The 23,269-nt window shown below is 39.4% G+C and overlaps 1 protein-coding gene across 4 annotated transcripts in view; it reads left to right on the forward strand.

Moving 5' to 3' along the window:
• Positions 1-19,890, forward strand: part of KDM6A (lysine demethylase 6A) — a 267,920-nt gene extending 248,030 nt beyond the window's left edge. For all 4 annotated transcript variants that reach the window (XM_074969231.1, XM_074969233.1, XM_074969232.1 and 1 more), the window contains 7 exons: positions 1,174-1,322; positions 2,431-2,545; positions 4,496-4,683; positions 6,004-6,145; positions 15,080-15,206; positions 16,143-16,313; positions 18,336-19,890. In XM_074969231.1, coding sequence (XP_074825332.1) covers positions 1,174-1,322; positions 2,431-2,545; positions 4,496-4,683; positions 6,004-6,145; positions 15,080-15,206; positions 16,143-16,313; positions 18,336-18,365 — 922 coding nt within the window. In that variant the 3' untranslated portion in view covers positions 18,366-19,890. The remainder of the gene's footprint in view (positions 1-1,173; positions 1,323-2,430; positions 2,546-4,495; positions 4,684-6,003; positions 6,146-15,079; positions 15,207-16,142; positions 16,314-18,335) is intronic.
• The last annotated feature ends 3,379 nt before the right edge of the window (positions 19,891-23,269 follow it).

Here is a 23,269-nt window from a genome sequence, read left to right on the forward strand (position 1 = left end):
TAGGAATTTCTGCACTTTGTTTATCAAAACATTATAGTCCAGGTAATCAGAATGACAAAGGTCCCACTCATGCAACCAATCTGACTTTTTACTTGTCATGGCTATGCAGAAAAGTAGATTTTTAAGCCCTTTCTATGGCTAAAGATCTTGTTTCCTCATCTTGAAGGAGGAAAAAAAACCTTTCCTTGATCCCACTTTTCTCTCCAAGTACCAACCTATCACACTGCTCTCTTTGGCTCCAGTATCCTAGAGCATGCTGCCTAAGCTTCTCCAGTTTTCTCCTGGATCTCCCTTCCATTCTGAGGTACACGTGCAGCTGTTTCCACTTGGGTTGTCATTTCTGTTCAGGGGTGAAATTAAGACCTCATTCCTCTTGTGCTAGTTCCCTAAAATTTGCTGAGATCCTGTGATCAGCCTGGGAGTGGGATCAACTTGTAAGTTCCTGCAGGGCCTCTTCATTGTTAGTGGGGAGTGCTTCTCGTAATAGCTGGGAAACAGATTTTGTAACTGCTGTTTTCACCACCACAGCCATCCTTATCTCCTTAGTAAACAGACTTCATGTGTTAATTGGAGCAGGAGGGAAGAATAAGGATGGAATTCCACTTTCATATACTGATGTTGACCTGTGGAAATTCATGGTGGGATTTTTTTTTTTTAATTGGGGATTGTTTGCGGTTTAATGCATAGAGGTTTTATGTGATGTGTGTGCTGAAATTTCAAGTTTAAAGAATAGCAGGAATTTTTGTGACATTTCCAAACTTAAAGTTAGGGATCTATGGAATCTGAGACCTAAGTTTTCAGAAGTATGTGCACTCAATTGCACACCTAATGTGTATGCAGTTACCACAGTTGCATGCGCAATCACTGTAAGCTAGGTATACAATTCTGAAATGTAATTTTCTGAAAACTTAGGCCAGAATGGACAGTTCTACAATTAAGACTTGGATTTCAATTAAACATTAGCATTAAATTGACATATGAATTGGTATAATTCCAGAATGAGACATTAAATTGTGGATGACGTTTTCTTCAAGAAACATGAAAACACGCAGTAACAGTTTCTATTCCTGTAACCTATATGTTAACAGTTTTGTAAAATGCTGTTAATATAATTCCCAAAGTATCCCATGAACTTTAGGGATTCACAGTTGTTGATTTGCTGTTTTACTGCAGGTGGAAGTTGCAGCTCCATGAACTGACAAAACTTCCTGCTTTTGTACGTGTGGTGTCAGCAGGAAATCTTCTAAGCCATGTTGGTCATACAATCCTGGGAATGAACACAGTCCAGTTGTACATGAAGGTTCCAGGGAGTAGGACACCAGGTAAGTACAGACACTTTCCATGGAAAAAATCAAGCAATAAAGTCAAGAAGGTGTTAACCTGGTCGCAATGCAGATCCTATATAGTTTATGATGTGCATAAATATAACAAAAGTGTATATTAGAGTATCAGTTTAACAAGAAATTAGAAAATGCTTCATGGTGCATATGCAAAGTGACAGAGTTACTTTCTCCTGTAACATTAACTTCTGAAATTTCCTAACTTTTAAGTGCTTTTATTTTCACAACCTTAAATGTTCATTATTGCTAACCTTTTGCATTTAATTGCTTCTTTCTTTAAGAAAAATGAGACACAATTGACTTACTTCACTTGCACATCTTGCAAGCTTCTGTAAGCTTTTCCAGCAGAGCTTGTAAATTCCTAGAATGGCAGTTTATAATTAAACCTTTAAGAGCTAAACTTTGTTTAATTTAAACTCGTTACCTGAGGGTAAAATACATCCTTCACTGTTAGATAGATTTGTGATTAAAACATTGAACTAGGATTTAGGAGATCTTAGTTCAGTTCCTGGCTCTGCCTTTGGCTCCATATGTGACCTTCTGCAAGACCCTTAGTGTATCTGTGCCTCAGTTTCCCATCAGTAAAATGGAGGTAATACTACTCTAGTCTGTCTTGTCTATGTAATCCCTTTGGGGCAAGGATTAATTCTTACTATGTACCTGAAACAGTGGGGCCCCAGTCTTGCTTCGGGCCTCCAGGTGCCCCCAAAATAAAAATAATAATTGTGTTTGACTGAAGCTCAGGTATAGCAGAGCTCTTAAGATCTACAAGAGGGGAGCCACAAAGCATTATGCACATCAAAGATTAGAGAAATTGATAACTTTTAGTCATCCACAAATCAATCAAAGCAAAACTGTGTTGTCACTAATACATAGCCTAAGTAACTGTGTTTTAATTGTGTATTTTTAAAAAAGTGTAGATACTCAAATGCTGTGGTACTAGGCATTATTTACAAATACATCTATAATTAAGCTGTGATATAATTTGCCTTAATAATAATTAGTGCCTACATAGTACTTTACGTGCTCACAGTGCTGTCAAAACAAAATTATCATCACTGTGAAAATAAGTGTTTCTCATGAATTTCAGGTCACCAAGAAAATAACAACTTCTGTTCAGTAAACATAAATATTGGTCCAGGTGACTGTGAATGGTTTGTTGTTCCTGAAAGCTATTGGGGTGTCCTGAATGACTTCTGTGAAAAGTAAGTCTCATATGCTGTGCTCAGATGTTTTGAGGGCTTCTGTATGTATACCTGTCAGATGCAGAAACACCTCACACATGCTATCAGTGGGGAGGTGGAGGTGATATTTTATAGCTTCTGATGAATCAGAAAAGTCTGTTAAGATCTAGGTTTTTTCTTTATACTTTTTCACCATTTTAACTAAATAGATTGCAATATGCAAAAAACAGCCAACTTTATGATTATCTCAGTTGCCTCGGGATAGTTTGCCCCCAACAATCAGCAGTTAACTTAAATTTATTTCAGGACTTTTAAAAAGAAAAAATAAAGGTGGTAGAGGAGGGAGCATAGATGACATGGCGGGGGGTTGTAATGGATATGGAGACTTTGACATGTAAGTCAAAGGTTCAGATTCAGACCATATCAGGAGGGCTCAAAAGTTACTACTCCCAGATGTATTTTAAGACCTCAATCCAATTTCCACCTTACAAAGCCCATCATTACTCAAGTGTATTACTTGTTATTCAAGTGTATTTTGTGTACATGCAAGTGGTTTTGCAGGTTTTTTTTAAAATGGCCATAGTGTCTCACAATCAGCAATGAAAATAAATCCATGTTGTGTTAATTCTGTAGATTAGCAAACTTTTAAACTACATTTGGTTTTCGTATGTGTTCATTATTTGATTGTATGATAGTGATACATTCTTTTCAAAGACTGCACAAAACTGAGCCACTATGACAACAACAAAAATATTTTAAAGAAAAAATGTCACCAACAAGACAAACAGCTTGGAACTAGAGTCAGATCATTCTGAAACTGCTAGAGAGCAGCAGAGTAAATCAAAGGTGGAAGGCTAAAAGTAAAGTAGTTCAAAGAATTTGAGAGAGCCTGAATCACTGAACATAATGCAGTGCAGGACTGGGTGCTACCATCTCACAAATAACGTGGCGTCAGGCTTAAGAGCAGCCTGACAGGCCCAAGGGATGAAAGAGGACAGATAAAAGGGACATGCCCAGCTCAGATCAGCCCTTGCATTTAAAATATATGAAGAAAAAGTCAAAAGACACGCTTCATGAACAATTTCAAGTAAGATGTGGAGGAGGATAAAAGAAAAAGCAGTTAGTGATTGAATTATTGATGACTAGTAGATCATATGTGTTTGTTCACTGGAAGAAATTTATATGAGCCAGAACTCTTCAGCTGATCTGACTGCAATTTATAATTAACAGTACAATTATTATATAGCAGTTAGCATATAGGTTGTACTGTTGAATTGGTGGGTTGGAGAATTAATTCAATCACCATAGCAACTAATACCTTGGCCTCTTTACTGAGACTGATAAGAAGAGAGCTAGTGGTGGTGGTGATGTTGAAGATGTGTTCACTAGTCACTATGCCTTGTCTAATCTAGACTTCTTTCCTAAAATTTCCCACCATTGCTACCATCCAATTGTGGTAGCAATATTGGAGTGCTAGAGTAGAAAAGGCAGCAGCAACCACTGGCATTTTGAACACCATGTTGTGCAGAGCTGCTCTGAGCGGGTGACAGTGGTTAAAATGCCTGTAGTCATTCTACACTAATATTATGTTGATTGCGACTACCAGTGGAGTTGTATTAGTGATAGCAATACTGGGAAATGTTAAGAAAAAATAGTGTAGACAAAAACCTGGACAATAAATGGAGGCCATCAGCTCATTTCACACATGCAGCCAAATTGCTACATACAGATTCAGGACATAATGACCATCCACTGGATTCAAATCAGCCACCTAGAGAAGAAAACATTGGGGGGTTTATTTTTTATTTTTTTACCATTTCCTGTGTCATCAATCACTAGTTGGAAGCATTTGTAATAGTGATTGCTGTATGCAAGTATTCTGATTAACTTAACTTTGCCTACTGACAAGATATAGACCCCTAATTTATCTATTGGTAAATGTGGAAGACTGTTTTTTTCCTGTTGTTTCAGAAATAATATGAATTTCCTAATGGGCTCTTGGTGGCCTAACCTGGAAGACTTGTATGAAGCCAATGTCCCAGTTTATAGGTTTATTCAGAGACCTGGGGATTTGGTGTGGATAAATGCTGGCACTGTTCATTGGGTTCAGGCTATTGGCTGGTGCAACAACATTGCTTGGAATGTTGGCCCTCTTACAGGTATGGTGAAATAATATATATGGTGACATAGATAATTTGTTCATATTGTACCACATGCATCCCAACTCTCTTGGGCTTTTTGTATTAATTTATCATATTTTACTAGATAAAAATTGTATCTGTTTCAACACAAACTGTATAATGTTAAAACCTGAAATGTTTTCCTCTGAAGGAAGACTGAAAACATAAGCACCACAGTCCTTTCATGATGTATTTAGACTAAGCCTCCCCACAATCGTGACTATAAACTTTGGTGTAAAGAGAAAAAAGAGAAAGGAAATGATTAGATGAACTCACTCTACCTTGCACTTCACTTCCTTTCTTTCTCCTCTCCTCATCCTATTCATCCATCTAGGAAAGAGGTTGCACAGGTGAGGAGGACTGACCATCCAGTTAGTTTTTTCAAGACCAGTGAGCTCTCCTATTTTTAATAATAACAGGCAATTATAAACCAGTATAAAATCTTGAGTTTTTAAAAAGCTCCAGGAATATTAGCTTTAAGTACAGTCTTTCAGTTTAAAACAAATAAAAACGTTTGGCTAGATGTTTCAAACCCACAGCTACAAGAGAATTATGTAAAGTCATTAGGGTTCAAACTGGTATAAGCAGAAAAATAGAAAGATGATCTCACAGAATGGGAGGAAACTCAGCAGACAAAAGAGGACCAGTACGTAGCACAAAAAATAGCTATTTTCTTAACTAGTAATGCACACGACAAACTTTATTTTGGTTTAGTGCTATAAGCAGTGTCATTCCAAGATCACTTGAATTGACTGGCATTCCCTGAGCAGCAACACATGTGCAACAAGACATTCCTTATGTTGCTTAGCATAAATTTAACATGCCTAATCTATCACAACAAACCTCTCTCTATCGTGTAATCTGTCTAGAAATTGCATATTGTAAATATATGACAGAATTGTAATATAGAATTGGATGGAACAAAGGCAGCTGCAGAAACTAGCAAATTAGGTTTTTAACCCTATATTTGAGAATTTAAATGTAAAATTTAAAAATCCCGTTTTTAAAGAAGTGGTCTCTATTTACTTTTAAAATAAAACCGTTTTAAAAACCATTACTTTATTTAAAAACGCTTTTTCAAGTTGTTGTGGAATTGTGTATGCTCTCAATATTCTAAATATAAGGGACTATTGTGTAAAAATTTACTTTCAAAGCTCTAAAAATTGTAATGGCAACCACTGTAGCATACAGTGTGTAGTCTTCTCCAATCTTACAAAATTCAGGTTTTGAGGATGACCAGGAGATCATCTTGTATCCTTTATTGGCTTATCTGAAAGTTTCTGTAACTTTTTCTTCTAGCCTGTCAATATAAATTGGCAGTGGAACGGTACGAGTGGAATAAACTACAGAGCGTCAAGTCAATAGTGCCGATGATTCATCTTTCGTGGAACATGGCACGAAATATAAAGGTCTCAGATCCAAAGCTTTTTGAAATGATCAAGTAAGTGTATTTTAAATATTTGTGTATCCATTTCGACAGTTGACTGTTCTTATTTTGAAAAAACGAGGGTGATCTTTTTTATTTACAGAATAAATAATATCTTTCTAGTGAAATCCATTATGTGTTTAGCATTACATTAAATGAATGCTGTTTTGATGTGGTGAATTAGGTATTCAGTTTAATTTTTATGCCTAGATTTCCTGATATTTTTATCTTAACTGTGAGCTCCAGAGTTTTTTCAAAAATATTTTAGGTTTCAATCTTGCAACTTGTATGCAGACAGACCTCTGTTGACTCTGATGGGGCCCTGCACAAGCACAAGGGTCTGCCTATATATGACAACAAGTTGAAAGATTGAGCCTTCTGCTGGCAGTAAACTTCAGACTCAGGGTGAGCATGTTTAATTATTTTTAAAGTTAAACTAAATATTTTAATAGTAAATTTACTTGTTCGTTTCCAGTACTCACATTTAGCTGATTTATATCCTATCACCAAGAGAGGCAGGGAAAATATCTTTGACAAGCAAGGAGGCAGGGTTTGGAAAGCCTCTTCTCCCCCCCCCCCCCCCCCCTTCATTTGAAGAGTCCTGCAGCTGATTAAATTAAGTCAATGAGATGGTAACATTCTGGGTTCAAAATTGAGCATTTTCAAAAGTGTGTTTCCCAGGTTCAAGTCATAGAATCATAGAATATCAGGGTTGGAAGGGACCTCAGGAGGTCATCTAGTCCAACCCCCTGCTCAAAGCAGGACCAACATGAACTAAATTATCCCAGCCAGGGCTTTGTCAAGCCTGACCTTAAAAACTTCCAAGGAAGGTCATCTTTAACATATCTTTCATGCCATACAAATCCATACAAAAATAAATCATCTGGCATCACTTCCGCCCTCTGAAATCCTGAGAAAGCAGATGAGTATTCCAGCATATTTTACTCCTGAGGGAATTCTGCACCAAGAAAGTAAAAATTCTGCACATGGTATTTTAAAATTCTGCAGATTTTATTTGTCAATAAATAAATGCAGAGGCTCAAGCATGGCAGTGGGGAGAATAGGCCATTGGGTGCACAGAGCTGGGAGATCGCTGTCGTCACCATCACCCAGGACAAAGACTCAGTGGTGAGGCTGCTCCAGACCCTGACACAGCACAAGGCCTGGGCCTGCCCAAGAAATACCCCGGATCCCTGTCCCTCCACGCCAAGTGTACCAGGTGTGGGCAGGCAGGCTCAGAACAGCAGAATCCAAGTATGGAGGGCCTTAGTATGGGGAGATCCAGGTGTGGGGTGAGAGGGTTCTGTGTGGGGTTATCTGGGTGCAGGTGGCTCAGTGGAGGGTCCGGGCACAGGGCAATGGGACTGCATGGGGGTCCAGTGAAGGTGGTTGGGGCTCAGCAGGGGTTTCTGGGTGTATAGGGGGAAGGAATCTGGTGCTGGGGGAGTGGGGCTTAGGTGAGGGTCCGGGTACAGCTGGTTGGGACTCATTAAGGTGGGGGTCTGGGTGCATGAGCTCATTGGGGTGGTCCAGGCTTGGGGGTGGGGCTTCTCGGGGTGGGAGTTCAAGTGCAGGGGACTCGGGGGAGGGGAGTCTGGGGGGAGGCTCAACGGGGGGGCTGGGTGTAAAGGGGCTCCAGATGCAGTGGGAGAGGCTTGGCAGGGTGAGGGTTCAGGTGCGGGGGCCTCGGTTGGGGGTTCTGGGTGCTGGGGGTGAGGCTTGGCAGGGGTGTCTGGTTATGGGGGCATCCGGATGCACAGGGGTTGGGTGGACAGGGGAGCAGCTCCCCACACAGTCACCCCTCCCTCCACGACTGCGGAGTGATGGGGGCAGGAAGTAAGGGGAGGATGCGGAGCTTCCTGCAGCCAAAGGAGGTTTCCGGGGGTGGGTCTGCCCTGGCCATTCCTTGCAGGGGAAGAGGAAGTCCCATGCTGCCCATCCCAGCTGGGACTAGTAGGTGACCCAGCACAGGGTAAGAACCACTGGCAGGAATGTCCTCAGCATCGCTCCCTGTGGTGATTTACCTCTCCAGTGGCTGCTCCAGGCACCCAAAATGACACACCTGTGCTGCTCGGAAGGGGCACACAAGCGCTCTTGTGGCTTCCCTTTGCTTCCCCATCAGAAAGTCATTTTTCTGCAGTGAAACAAAAAACTCTGCGGGGAACGTTAATTCTGTGCACGTGCAGTGGCACAGAATTGCCCCAGGAATAATATTCTGTGGGCCAACATATTCGTGACCTTTTGGGTCACTTCGGGCAAGGTAGAGGAGAATGAATTTCAGAGTAAATGACTCATCACAAAGAATGCCCTGCAGCTCTCATCCTTTTAAGCTGAGGGGGCTTATAAATCACCTTGAAGGTGACCTGCAAAAAACTGGGTTTAACCCTGCAAGAGAGAAAATTACAGCAGAAAGCATATTACACCCTCACCCCTCCCCTTTAAGGATGTATTTAAAAAAAAAAAAAAAAAAAGTCAGGGTATTTTCCTGATTCTTTTTTACATTAGAAGCTTGTGTTCTGTCTAGGCTGGAACACACCCTGATGATTGGAGAACGAACGAAATGGTGACAGCACAAATGCCAAGATTGGAAGTTGAGAGGGGAAGGGATTTTTAGTCAGACTGTTTAAGAGTCTGTGTTTTAGGGGGTTGTGAACATCTGTATAGCTTCAGTGACTAACTTTTTGGATAAAGATGCCTTTATTAAAAATTCAGCCTCCTTACCCTTTCAGTTAAGATGCTAGAGCTCACAGTAAGCATCCTTGGGAAGTCCCAGAGATTCTCCAGCAAACCCAGGGAAGTCTAAACTATTGCTTTCTGTTTGACTAACAGCCGCTGGGAATCTAATTAGATGCCTAAATTGCAAATGTACAAATGAAGAACCCCCTTAATCGGATGGCAGATATAATCTTTTGCCATACTTTGCAGTTGTTTTCCCCAGTCTACCCAATATCTCTTCTGTCTTACCTGGATTAAGCTTCATCCAGTGAGCCATCACCCAGCCCACAATTTTTGCTAGACTCTGAAACAAGTGTTTGTTCATACTTATCAGGTTAGTTGAAATGGAGACAGAAAGATGTGGTCAGCATACAGAACATACTGCAGTCCATATCTCTCCTCTAGCCCTCATTTCAGCCCCATATATAGAGAGAATAGGGGTTCCAACTGGTACTCTCTGAAAACTCATGTGAGTGCCCTTGGGAGAGAAGAACCATTGTCCAAAACTATCCACTGGACCTGCTCAAGGAGAAAGGGATGGGGCCGCCTGAGAGTAGCTACGTCCACTCCTGCTAGCTTCTGTGTTCTATTACCAACACTTTATAGTCATTGGTTTCAAATATAGCTCATTGAATATCAGCATGAACACTTGATCTTTATTCATAATCGGAAGAGATTATTTATCAATGCAACAGATGCCAACTCTGTGCCAAATGAAGATTTGTATCCAAATGGACACAGGTCAAGGAAATCCAAGTCACCTAGATAGTCTAAAACAGTCCACTCTTTTGGGAGTTAAGTAGCAAAATAGGTAGGAAACAGGGTAGAGGAAGAGTTTTTGCTGAAATAAAAAAGTGACTTGTGCTTCTCATTTGAAAAATAAGCAAAAATGTTCTTCAGTGACATAGAGGCCCTGGCATACATGACAATGAGCACTATTTAAAACTAAATGTGAATAAGTATACCTGTAAAGGTTTGGGACTGTTGTGCAAGGGAAACAATTAAAATGTACGCATTTGAAAGAAAGTTTGAGCATCTTAAGACATCACAATAAGTATGCAACCCAGCATTGTCCTTTTACATAAAAGAAAAGAAAAAGGACTAGAAGCTTATAAAAAAGCAGTGTTCAAAGACCTGAAGGTGGGGCTGAAATTGTTTGGGGAACCAAATAAAAATATCCAAAATAAGTTAAGATTGCTCTGAGAAAAGATACCCCCATCTCCCAAAAAACAAACAAACAAATCCCCTGATGATGATAGCAGAAGTGTCTAAAGGGAATAAGAAAGGCATTTACAAATATATTGGGGCAAAAGAAAAAGGAAATAGTAGAGAGTGGGGACACATTAATGAATGAGTAGGGAGACAGTAATTCTAAAATGATTGCAATACTCAACAGCTTTATAGGGGGAAAAGTCATTTTGGATGAAATAAAGAAAATGGGGTTTGTGTAACTAGAAAGCAGTGAAGGGATATTGATTATAAAAGCATGGGTAAAAGGATACTTAGGAAATAATGAATATGCCCAAATCAGCAGATTCAGATGATACGCATCCCAGGATATTTACACCAGAGTAGACAAATTACTGAGGGATATATTTATAGAGAACAGCCCTGCATCAAGGGGGGATGGACAAGATGAAAACCAGGCTTTGAAAACTTCACCAAATATATAAAAGTTCAGATGCAGACCTCGCTGCCCTTTCTCACAGAAGAAATCAGGCTGACATCCCCCTCACAGTGGGTTCACCCTATGTCTGTACTAGACTGTAAGGTCTACCCTTTTTTACCACAAACCTATCCCATATCCTAATAAAGTATACTACTTAGAGCAGTGTTTCCCAAATTTCTGAAAGCTGAGCCTGCCTTCAGGAAAGTGAAATTAGTCGTGCCTCCCTTCAGCCCCACTGTGTGTTGTTAATTTGTACATCTTTCAACTGCCCCCTCCCCTTAACACGTCCTTCAGGCATTGCACACTTTGGGAAACACTGATGTAGATTTTCATAATGATACTTACTCTTCTTTCTTATATGCTTTGATTAGCAACGAAATACTTTAAAATGTCAATATTGTTAACTATCATCATTGGCATCACAATTTTCAGGCTCTCTAAAAGCTCAGGAAGATATCGCTGCAACATCTGCTCGTTTTGAATGCTTTCTTCACAACTGTAACAGCTAGAAAACTTTTTGGCAATGAAAGCTGAGACTCTGAAGAACAATTGCGGGAAGGGCTTTTAGGCCTGCCCAAAGAACCCATCTAAATATTTGAATGGGAGCACAAAATATTGACAGTTGGTTTTTTTAAATTTCTTTTTAATTCAAGGCATACGTCTTAAGCAAGTAGCGTATCAGACTTTTTTCCTAAATTATTAAACTAATAAATTACTTTATTGTGCTCTTTCAGTTACAAAAACAGGGTAGCCAGCAAATAGAATAGACAGAAAATTAAAAGGTGTCTTTCCAGTCCTCAGATGTCTGATGCTGGACTAACCCCACCTGCTGCCTTCCTATCATTATCCCAAACTGATAAAAACTTAATTGGCTAATCTCAAAGGTGTGATTGCAATGGCATGTTGGAGAGAGCTGGGCTGATTAGGGATTGCATGTACCAACAGCCTTCATAGATGTAATGTATTTGATTTTCTGCAGCCAGCAAATTATGGACCCTGCCCCATATGACCCAGAAGTCTGCATTATTCTTAATGGCAATTCAGTGCAAGAACTAAATAAATTAAATAAACTCATACGCTTGTAGCATAATTATATAATATGATGGCTCTTAATGAGCAATTGTATAACTGAAATTTCATATGCATTCTCTCAAAACTACTCAGTTTAGATTTAAATATTGGTAAATGCCGTCTGATGGGCTAAATGACAGTTGACTCATATTTTGGGTGACCAGGCATCCTGTTTTTAAAGGGACACTCCCATATTTAAGCCCTCCTGCAGGTGTCCCAAATTTTTTTTTTAAATGGGCATGTTTATCCCGTATTTTCTGACTCCTCTTTCCCCCCCCCCCCCCCCAATCAGTACTGGTGGATCCTGCTGCTGGCCGGATCCCTGCTTGCCAGCCGCCCACCCACCAGTGGTTAGTGGAGGGTCCAGTGGCCGATGATGGGGGTGGGTGTGCAAGGCTGGTGACGGGGCCAAGTTGCAACACGTGGGGTCCCCTGCTCCCCATGCTGGTCCGAGCACTCAGCTTCCTGACAGCTTTCTTCCCCCACTGCCTCAGGCTGGACTGGGGCCCCAGGAAAGCCCAAGATACTCCAGCCCGGGGCGCTGGCCAGGAGGAGCTGAGCCCTGCATGTGCCAAAGGCTCGCACGGTGCTGTCATGGGGAAGCCTCTCCACCCCTTAGCTAAGCTCTGGAGTGGTGTGGGGGAAGCCATTTCAAGCCTGTTCATGCCCCAACCCTGCAGGCTCCACAGCACCCCCCAGGCAGGGGCTTAGCACCCTCTTCAACCCTCACCCTGGGTCCTGCCCCCAGGGAGCGCAGGGCTGCTTTGTCCCGAGGCCCCCTCCCCTGCTGAGCCACCTCTCTGGTCAGGTTCCCTGGGCCCTGGTGCACAATGCATCGTCAGGGCTTAACCCCTTCCTGCCCATGTTGTAGCCGGGGGACAGGAGGCGGCTGGGTTATGTCCATGGCCAGCGGCAGCCTGGAGGTGTCTGCCTTTCGACTGTGCAGGCAGGAAGGGACAAGCTGCATCCAGCCGCAGGGGTTGGGGGAATAGAAGAGATGAGCTCTGCAAAGACATGGGCCAGATCATCACTCCCTCCCACTCCTCTCCTGTGGCTGGAAGCAGCTCCCTTCCCTTCCTCCTGCACAGTGCCAAAAGGCTGCTGCTGGCCACATTCTGATGTGAACCCTGGCAGAAATCTGGTGGGGGAGCATGTGACCCTGTGTGCCCCCACTCCCCAATATGTTGCCTCGGGAAGACACGGCGCCAGGTACTAGGAGAGTTGTGTTCATCCTGGCAGTCCAGCCAGGCATGGAGGGCGGAGAGTGCCAGGAGGGAGTGGAGGGCTGGCCGGACCCACACACACACACACCCCGTGAGCGAGGTGTATGGGAGTGTGTGTGTGTGTATGTGACCTCTTCCCATCTGAACCATAAAGCCTTAAAGATAAGAAGATAAACAAAAAGAATTCAACTACGTAGTATTTCTTTTTAACAGGGGCTCAGTCAACTTGATGTTAATTTGAATGTTTATACTGCATAGTTCTGATTGATTGACGTTGAACTCACTTGAATATGAATAATTTTATCAGGTGTCCTTTATTCAGCGTAGGGGAATATGGTCACCCTACTCGTATTTTATTAATAAGGACAAGTGCTGTGTATTTCTTACCTTTCTTACAGAGATGTATCTATTTTTAAAATGTTTCATAAAAAATTTTTTTTGTTTTGATATAAATTAATTCCCTGATTTCCTGCAGCAAAACTTTTTCAGGTGGTTAGCTCTTATCTTCTCTGACTTAATCATTCCTGCTTTTGTTTGACATAATCTCAGACCTTTTCTTTTCCATTGGATAAAGTGATTTAAGTCACTTGATACTAAAAAAAAAAATAAATAAATTAAAAAAATGTGGTTTAAACTTTGTAACACTAATTTAATTTGAATGTGCTATAGCAACTTTAGATTAAAATTTATAAAGTGCCACTACATTCAGGGTATCTTATTTGAATTTTACTAAGTTTCTATAGTCAAAAACCAAAATATTGAAAATTAAGGACATGATCCTACAAATACTTAAGATAGGTACACATAACATAAGATTTACTTACGTGAATAACCCTTTTCATTGGCTTCAGTGGGGGATTACTTGTGCTTGAAATTAAGCATGTGTAAGTGTCATACATGAGGGGCTAAAACTGTATTTGTATTAAACATTTCTTATAGTGGCATAAAATCTGTCACTTAAAAAAAAAAATTCTCCGTGTTAGCAAATGAAAAGTTATTTAGACTTCAAATACATTATCAAAGTTATTGAGAACTTTTATATTCACAGGCCAAAAAAGTTTCATTTTTTTTAATCGCCTGCATTTTAGCTTTTTCAACTTTTGAAAGTTCAGTATGTCAGAAGGTGGAGTCAGTTGCTAATGTAGAATGGGCTTATTTGCGAGTTTGAGTTTGAGTTTGTGTTGCTCTTGCAGTACAATACTAACAAGTCCCTGGATTTAGGTGTTGCGGGGTGGGGGCCGAACATAAAGTCTCAATGTAGTATCTAAAATTTTGCTAACATAAAGAAACAAGTATAAAACATACATTAGCAATTTAAGACTATACAGTGAAAAGAAAGTAAGGAACTAGCACTGTGTTTGAACAATATTTTGGGGGGCAGGAAGGGGAAATAAAACTTTTTTCCACTAAGTTTTCCATCTCACATTTTTTCTTCCTCTTATGTTTTCCGGTGTGTCTGTAATGTATGTAGCGACCCTTTGGAGAGGAAAATCAGAGTACTGCTCAAATGCAAAGGATAGTTAAGAACTGAAAATTATTGTAAATAACACACAAATTTGAAATTAAAAAAAGTCAGGTGACCCATTTTGGCCCACTTATGGGAACACACTTGTAGTTCACATAATATTGGAAAGTAAAATGATGTATTGCTTGACAGGATGAGCTAAAATTCAAATCTGGTTTTTTTCATTTACATAAAAATATTGCAAACAATTGTAAATAGTCATTTGGGAGCACACTAAGCTTTTCTTCCTTAATGCAGTAAGCAAACCAATATCAAAATTTTCTTCCATTTTTAGATATTTTTCTAGAGAAATCTACAGAAAATATTTTCTGAAACTAGTCTGGGTATTTTTTTCTCCTAATCTATAATAATTTCTACCAAAATTTGAGTTTCTGGACTTTAGGTCACTGGAAGACAGTTGTGTTGAGGAAGTGATTTCTTTTTAGGAGGATGTTAGTGTAAAATGATGCCTTGGGTCGGCAACATAATGCTTTGAGTTTCATATATGAAATGTAAGCTGTTTGTTTTATCCCAGTAAGTCAACCAAACTTCTTGTTGATAATGTAAGATTAAAACAGTTGTATAACTACAGTACACTAAAAAGAACAGTATTTCACTGTTTAAGGAAGTTGCTCCAATTAAAATGAAATATACTGACTGTTGTGGTGGGGGTTAATGTTGAATAAATGAACAGATAAAGTTTAGTTTTGAACTAAATGTAGGGGAAATGTTTGTGTTTAATTATTTACTTTTGATTTCTGTGATAGGTATTGCCTGTTGAGAACTCTCAAGCAGTGTCAGACATTGAGGGAAGCTCTAATTGCTGCAGGAAAAGAGATTGTCTGGCATGGGCGAACAAAGGAAGAGCCTGCCCATTACTGTAGCATTTGTGAGGTCAGTAGAAGTAAAGAACTTCGCAATTTTAAATTGATCTATTTTTGGGATGTGTTCCGTTATTTTTGCTGCTGTTGTTAATTTTGTATTTCTTTATTTGCATTACAGTAGCACCCACTATCTGCTAGCTGCTGTAAATAGATATATGTAAGAAGACACAGTTGCCATCTCCTAAGACTTTACAATCTAATCTTTTAGATATGGGCTGTATTTTGCTAAACTCTCTTTTGCAATGGACATGTTGTTACTCATGCAATGTTTTTCCATTATCTGGGATTCTTAAAAAAAGGCTCATCCCATCCGTATTGAATTTGATCCGCTGAGCTTCATTTTTAGAATTTTAGTTTATTGTATTTCACTGGTCAGAAATAGCCCCAAAGAGAGAGAGAACTTTGGTGTGCACTCTTCATAGAACATCCCTGTCTTGCTAGGTGTTTTGATTCTCCCTAGTATTTAATAATATGTTTTTGCAGAACAGAATAGCAATTTTGCTAAAGACCAAATGAAAAGCATCATTTTAGCACCTCTTGTCCCAAGCTGAGAAGCCAAAAAAGGGGGGACACTGAAAATTAGTGGGCACTTGAAAATGTTGGCCTTAATTTCTCTTTTTACCCATCTGCAAAATGGGTATAATGCTTACAGTATGTACCTTACAGGTATAACTCTGATTATGAAACTCGCTTGGTAATATTCGCCTGCGTTTTCTTTAGTGCCTTCATTCAAACATCTTAATCTAGTAGTAGAAGTAGACATGAGTTGGAAGAGTTCCTACCTCTGTGACTGAACCCCAGAAGTGTGAATTTTTCTTGCGCTACCTTATCTTTTTTCTATGTGCACGTGCACACAGTCAGAATATAAATCCCAAACCAGCCAAGCCTTATTTTCTGTAGCTTTCCAAAAACAGATGTCAACCCTGATTTGTTTCCTGTTACACAGGTGGAAGTCTTTAATCTGCTTTTTGTCACCAGTGAGAGCAATTCTCGAAAGACCTATGTTGTACATTGCCAAGACTGTGCGCGAAAGATAAGCGGGAATCTGGAAAATTTTGTGGTGCTAGAACAGTACAAAATGGAGGACATGATGCAAGCCTATGACCAATTTACATTAGTAAGTTATATTCAGTGGGTGAAAAACTATCTTTGTAAAGCTGTTGTATGTTGTGTTGGTACCTATTTGTATATGAATACCTTGGATTTTCTGGTTCAAATGGATTTCTGGAATTATATTTTCCGTTTTTACAGAAAAAAATATTTGAAGGGGCAGAAATGCATGGAAAAGTACAATAATTTACTACAGAGTATATAAATGAGTTTCCGGAGAAAAACAGTTGTTAAAATTCACAAGGATGAGGCTTAAAATTCTAATATAGAGGCTACCTGAAGATCATGTCTGGATCATAAGGAGACAGGGCCATTCATAACTTGGGGGGGGGCAGTTTGCCCTGGGACCCCCATTTGAGAGGGCCTCCAAAATTACCACAGGGCAACTGTGCCAAATTTGAGTGACAGGCATTGCGACCTGGCATATGGGGTCTCAGCGCCATTCAGGTTTGGCTCAGCCATTCCTTCATCATCATGGAGGAGCAACTGGGCCAAATTTGAGTGAAAGGCATTGTGACATGGCACACAGGGTCACAGTGCCACCCAAGTGTGGTGCCTGCCATTGATTAGTGTTGGAGGTGACTTGCCTATCCCAACTGGGCCTGTATCCAGACACCACTGGCATCATTGCACTGGGCCTGAGGCAACCTGCCAGGCTGAGAGTCTGGAGGTAGGAATGAGTTGAGGGTTCTGGGATACTGCTCCCACTGGCAGCTGGACTAGAGCTCTGGGAGAGATGGAGCCAGAAGTGGCTCACTGGCTGCATGCAGGTTGGAGTCCCATTGTTATCTCCACAGGGAGGCAGTGACCCCACAGGCCTGGGCCCTTTCTTAAACCCACCCCATCCCATTGTGTTAAACTCTTTCATTTCCATGGTAATTTTTTTGGAACGGTGGAGGCTTCAGTTTAAAACTTTGCCCTGCGCCCTCAGAAACCTCTGTGTGCCCCTGGATTGTGAGAAGAAGAATAAAAATAGTGAAGCTGAGAGAATAGCACCATGTTTAAGAGAAACTCTGACGTCATTTCTAATAGGAAATAAAAAACCTGGCTTTCTCTCCGCTTGGCAAGAGAATTCTCTCAAACAATTCTGTTTGGGGCCTCCTTTGCATCTGAGTTATAAAGCAAAAACCCTGGTGTCCATTACCTTTGCCCATTTGTAGGCTTATTCTGTATGGTGTAGCCTGCTGGTTTGAACCGTGCTAACGCATGATTGTCCATTCATTCCATATGGTTTTCAGTGTTGCAGGCAAGGTCAGATGTCTTGTTCATAATCAGAGTGAAGAGTGGTGCTGAATTGATTCATGATGCACCTTGCATTCACAGGAAAGTAGACAGTAGTTGGATAGAGCGTTCTGAGATGTTGTATTGTAATTGAATATGGCAGTCCAGAAATGACTATGCCTTTTGATTAATTTCCAGCTGCAATTCAGTGTTGGTTTGGATAAATGTTTTTTCTCTTTACTAGACTTATGAGATAAGTTGTAAGCTTTTAGCTAAGGTATCATGATTTAAATATCCAGGGCATTCTCAGTACGGGACCCTCTACTCTGGAATTTACTCCCTCCGTTCGTTCAACAGGGCTCAAAGTTGTTGGCTTTCAGTTCACATGTAAAAGACCCAAAATCATTGTTTGTGAAGCACTAAGATACTGAAGTGATTGTTACAGAAAAGTCTATAAATATCTGTTCTCCCAGACTTCTTCTGAGGTGAGCCAGAAGGCTTGTATGGGGAAGAGTTCTGTTGTCTAATTTTTAGCATGTTTATCTAGATAGTTGTTGTGATGGATGATTTAAAATAATTGTACCTGTGCCTAGAGAGTATTAATGTAAAATATTAATAAAATGAAATGCAAATTGTACTTGAATATGCAAAAAAAAAAATCACAAATGTGATCTTAAAAAAATCCTGAAATATAAAACCAATGATGTTAATATGTCCCTTAAACTTTATACGTATTGTTTACACGGATCTTTATTGAATAATTGCATTTTGCCCATTGTAGAAAAAGTAATTTATTTTTTCTTTCCAGGCTCCTCCATTGCCATCCTCCTCATCTTGACATTTTTCCATGGACATTAAATGAAAACTTTTCTGATATTCAGGAAGTGACCCAGTTCTGCACCACTGATTTTTTTTGTAGCTATCCTGTAAGGCTGCTGGCTTGAAAGCTGTGTCTATGCAACCTTCCAAGTGCGGAGTGTCAACCAACTGGACAGGAGAGAGCACTGCCTCCTATTCCAGAACTCAAAATAAATAAAGCTCATCCAGCTGTACTTCAAAAAAAAAATAATAATAATTCCATGTTTTGTATATATCTGACAAAACTGGCAACATTATACAGACTACTGACTTGAAGACCACCTCTTTTGTATTTCTCTGTTTCTGGGCTGATGAATTAGTTTCATCCATTTTTCCCCTTCAGAATTTCCCTTGGAAAAAGTACTAGCTTAGCTGGTCATTTCTTTGTAAGGTAGTTAGAAATTTTAAGTCTTTCTTTGGGCAACATTTTTTTTTAATGTGAAAAGTTAGGTGATATAAATTTTTTACGGCTTTTATGTTTTTCTGTCTTGTTTTGAAACCATGATGGTTACACTTTTGGTTCCTAAAATAAAATTTAAAAAAATTAACAGCCAAGTCACAAAGATAAATGGGTTGCACATAGACTAAGGAATAAACTTCAGATTTGTGATTTTTGTTTCTAATCTTGATGTAAATTTACACTATTTATAAATACATATTTATTGCTTGAAAATATTTGTGAATGGAATGCTGTTATTTTTTCCAGATTACCTGCCATTGAAATTTTAAGGAGTGCTGTAATTTCAAACACTACTCCTATTACATTTTCTATATGTAAATAAAACTGCTTAGCATTGTACAGAAACTTTTATTAAAATTGTTTAATGTTTAAAGTTTTTCTATTGTTTGAGTTTTAAAAAAGATTTTATGTTTTGTTCATTTTTGGACTCTGATTATATATATTTTATATATACTCGTGTGTGTGTATATATAATATATATAGAATCTGAATATAAATATATGGATAAAAATGTAGAGCCTAAATTTCTCTCGTTTTAAGTTTTACAAATATGGTAGATTTTGAGATGTCTACTGTAAAGTATTGCTTACAAAAGTATGATTATTTTTAAAGAAATATATGGTATGTATCCTGAAGACATAAAAAACCCTTAAGACTGGTTTATTGTTAAATTGCACTGTTTGCAATAAGAGGCTAATAAATAGTTGCTGCCAAAATGTAGTATTAGAAAACAAGTAGTGGCTAACCTTAAAGGTCACAGAGAAGTAATGGGTTTGATAGGAAGTTTAGAATAATTTTAGAGGTTACATGAGAATGTTAACTATGGGCTTTGGTGGATATGGTATATAGAATTCAACCAAATTGAAATTTGTATCTTCCAATAGTCTCTGTTAACAAACTAAAATAAGACTTTGTCGTCTTGGTGTCAGTTTTGACCCAAAAAGGACATTGTTTTGTGGTGGTCTTTTGTATTTTCACATATTTTGTAATAGAAAATCACTGGTAAATTTTTGAAGCACTAGGTTTATTTAGGGTAACTTTATAATATATGACTGTAACACTGTTTGCAGTTTGAATTAATGATGGCATTTATTTTATTAAGTTGCTCATAATCTTTCTCAGCAGTTCCTTAACGCATTAAAACTAAATTTCAGCATTTATAGTTTTCTTAGTGGATTAGAGTTGACTGATGCATAGAATTCTGCATCAAATAACAGAATTTCTCACTGTTTCTAGCGCGTAACCCAGCTGATTGCATTGTTACCTTTTCCTATACTCAATGTGAGATGTTAGATGCAAAGCATGCAGATATATTAATTAGCTAATAATTTGGTAAATATTGAACAGTGACTAAGCAATTGCCTCTTGTTTTTGTAGTTTAAAAAGAAAATAGCCTCCTTTAATCAAGTATCAGTAGAGCTTGGTTAAGTGCTGTTGCTGCAGTTTAACTAGTTATAAATAATTTTCACACCACTTTTTAGCTGTTGTTAGACAAAAGGGTATAGAGATTAAAATGAAGTATAAACTCTCATCCTCCTGCCAGCAAAATTATAAACTAGCTGTTAGGAAGCAAATATTTGCAATTCTTTAAAGCTAAGTCAGGGCTTTTGATAACCAATTCTGCAAATAACTTTTTTAATTATGTATTTTATGCAGACATATTGTAATCTTGAAAAACCATGCTGCAGCTTAAAAGTCACTCCTTTGTGGTAGCTTTAAACCAGAGTCAAAGCAAGAAAACTTACCTCAACTAATGGTAAACAAAAGATGCTCTTATTTCTTAGTGCTAGCAAAGAACATTGCCTATTAGGGAAAGAACTGTTGTGGTGTATTAACCAAAAGGGCTCTGCAGCTTTTTTTGTTTTTTCCTCTCTCTTGGAAAGGAGAGGATATCACATACTTTCAATAAAGGAATTTTTATTACAGCAATGAAGCTGCAGGCGATCAGCAGAGAGAATACTGTGACAGTCTGACTGAAGGCTTTATTGTGGTTTTAAATTGCCATGGAGCTTTAACATTTTACAGTTACAATGTTTATCTTAATTACAGCATTCTGCTGAAATGTGGACAGTTTTTAGATCTATAAGCTGCTGTAATTTAGAATGCTTTGTGTTTCATTTTTATTAAAAAAGCACAAGTTCATATATATATTATCAATTGTAGTTATTAGAGATATAACTTTGTGCTGCTTAAAATGTGAGTTACCTGGTGTATGAGAGAGACCGTTATAACCATCACAGAATACCTATGAGCTCTCAACTCATGAAGATAAATGGCTTCTGAGCAGGACTAAAGGGACCAAAAGCAGCCTAATGTCCACAAATCTGTATCCCTTTTCAATCTAACAGTGGCCTTTTGAACTCAACATATGAACCACAGTTCAAGTGAATTCGATTGGCTCACTTACTTATGGCTACAGGTCAGTTTTGATGGCAAAATCAAATGTGTACGAGAATTAATAGCCAGTTCTCCTTCATAAAAATGGCCCACAGATGTAAAACTGATTTTTTTTTTTTTAAACAAAACTAGCAGTGCTCCAGGCCATGAGTTTTGATGCAGGAGTTCTACCAAGCCCCAGAGCATTTATAAAAGTAATACACTTCTTTTCAGGAATGTCTGAGTACAACCTATACATGACTAATAGATAGGGAAGGAGGAGGTATAGTAAAAGCATTTATAAAACCAATGTGATACAGATAGATAGTTAACAGAGTAGTGGCAAAATACGCTGGCTAAAGAGAATTAAATGAGAAACTGCAGTCAATATACGATACAGACCCCAGGATTTGAGGAGAGCAAAATAAGCTCTTGCTCCTGGACCAACTTTGAAGGAGCTTGAAAATCAAAGGCTGTTGTACATTTGAGGAGGAAGAATGGTCTTGTGCTTAAGGCATTGGACTGGGGTGCAGGAAATTTGGTTTCAGTTCTAGCTCTATCATAAACTTCCTGTGTTTATCTTCAGGAGGTCACTCAGTCTCTCTCTGCTTCAGTCTACATATGTAAAAAATAGGGGTAGTACTTCCTACCTCACAGGTGTGGGGGGAGCTAAGTTCAGAAGTGTCTGTGAAGTGCTCAGATGTTGCAGTGTTGTGAGCCATATGAGTAGACAGTACTGTCCAGACATATGTTTGGTAACAAATACAGAAAAATGACCAATCAAAAATTGTACATAGGACAATTTCATGAGCCAGAAAACAAAGCATCCTGGATCTACTTTTTACTAATAACGAGACATATTTTGAAAAGGTAACTAACCTTTTGCCTTATGTTGCCTTATTGCGATGAGTGCGGGCTATTTGAATTCAGCATAATAAGCAATGGGTTCTTGAAATAAAGGTATTGGATTTCAACAAAGCAAACTTCAGGGGTATAATAAACATACTTGCATGGTGCCATGAGAGCAAGTATTAAAATCCATGAGTTGGGGGTGGAGGATAATTCTAAGAGGGCATATTTGAGATGCAAATAGACTACATTTCAGCTGCAAAATTAAAAGATCAACGAATAGGAAGTAGTCAGTGACTTTGAGAAATTGTTCAAAGACAAGTGCATGACTCAGAAAAGGGAGGGAACTGGAAAAGAAAAAAATAAAAGCTTACAGGAAAAAGTATAGGCAGCCAAAAAAGCAGAGTAAGTTGAATTAACCCAAAGAAGTGCGAGTGCTTGCTCATGTCGATTCCATTCTAGGTGTGGGCACGCCCACATGCACAGTCGTCAAGAGATTTTTGCCTTAGCTGTATCCATAGGAATGGCTGTGGCGCCCCCTTGAGTGCCGCGCTCATGTGCTGGTATATTAGGCACCCCCAGCCCTACACCCTCTCAGTTCCTTCTTACCACCTGTGACAGTTGATCAGAGCACCTTACTTGCATTGCAAGAGCATTAGGGGTTCTTTACAACCCATTGTCTATCTTCTTTGTATATTGTTCATAGGTACTTTAGTTAACCATTAAGTTAAGTATTAGGTTAGTTTAGCAGTTAGAGTCCTGGCTGGGACTCCTCCGTCCAGGAGCAGGGCATGCCCCGTTCCCCCGGCTTCAAACCATGCTCTTCTTTCAACAGGCCTGTTAGTGATCCCCATCACAACTGTTTGAAGTGCTTGGGGGAGTCCCATAGAAAGGACAAGTGGCAGAATCTCCTGATAGCTTGGCTGCTGCATGGTTAAATGCAGAGGAGCAGGCGTGCTCGGCTGGTGTCCAGTGGATCCTGTTGGGCAGCAGAAAGCCCTCCACCAGAGCGATCTACCTGGCCAAATAGAAGTAGTTCACTTGTTGGACCTCGAATAAAGGCATTTGGCCTGAGCAGGCCTCACTGCAGTTAATCATGGACTACCTTCTGCATCTTAAGCTCCAAGACATGTCCATTTTATCTATTATGGTCCACTTGGCTGCTATCTCGGCCTTCCATCCGCCACTTGAGGGTAGGT

The sequence above is a fragment of the Natator depressus genome, chromosome 1 (assembly GCF_965152275.1).
Source record: "Natator depressus isolate rNatDep1 chromosome 1, rNatDep2.hap1, whole genome shotgun sequence".
Classification (NCBI taxonomy): Eukaryota; Metazoa; Chordata; order Testudines; family Cheloniidae; genus Natator; species Natator depressus.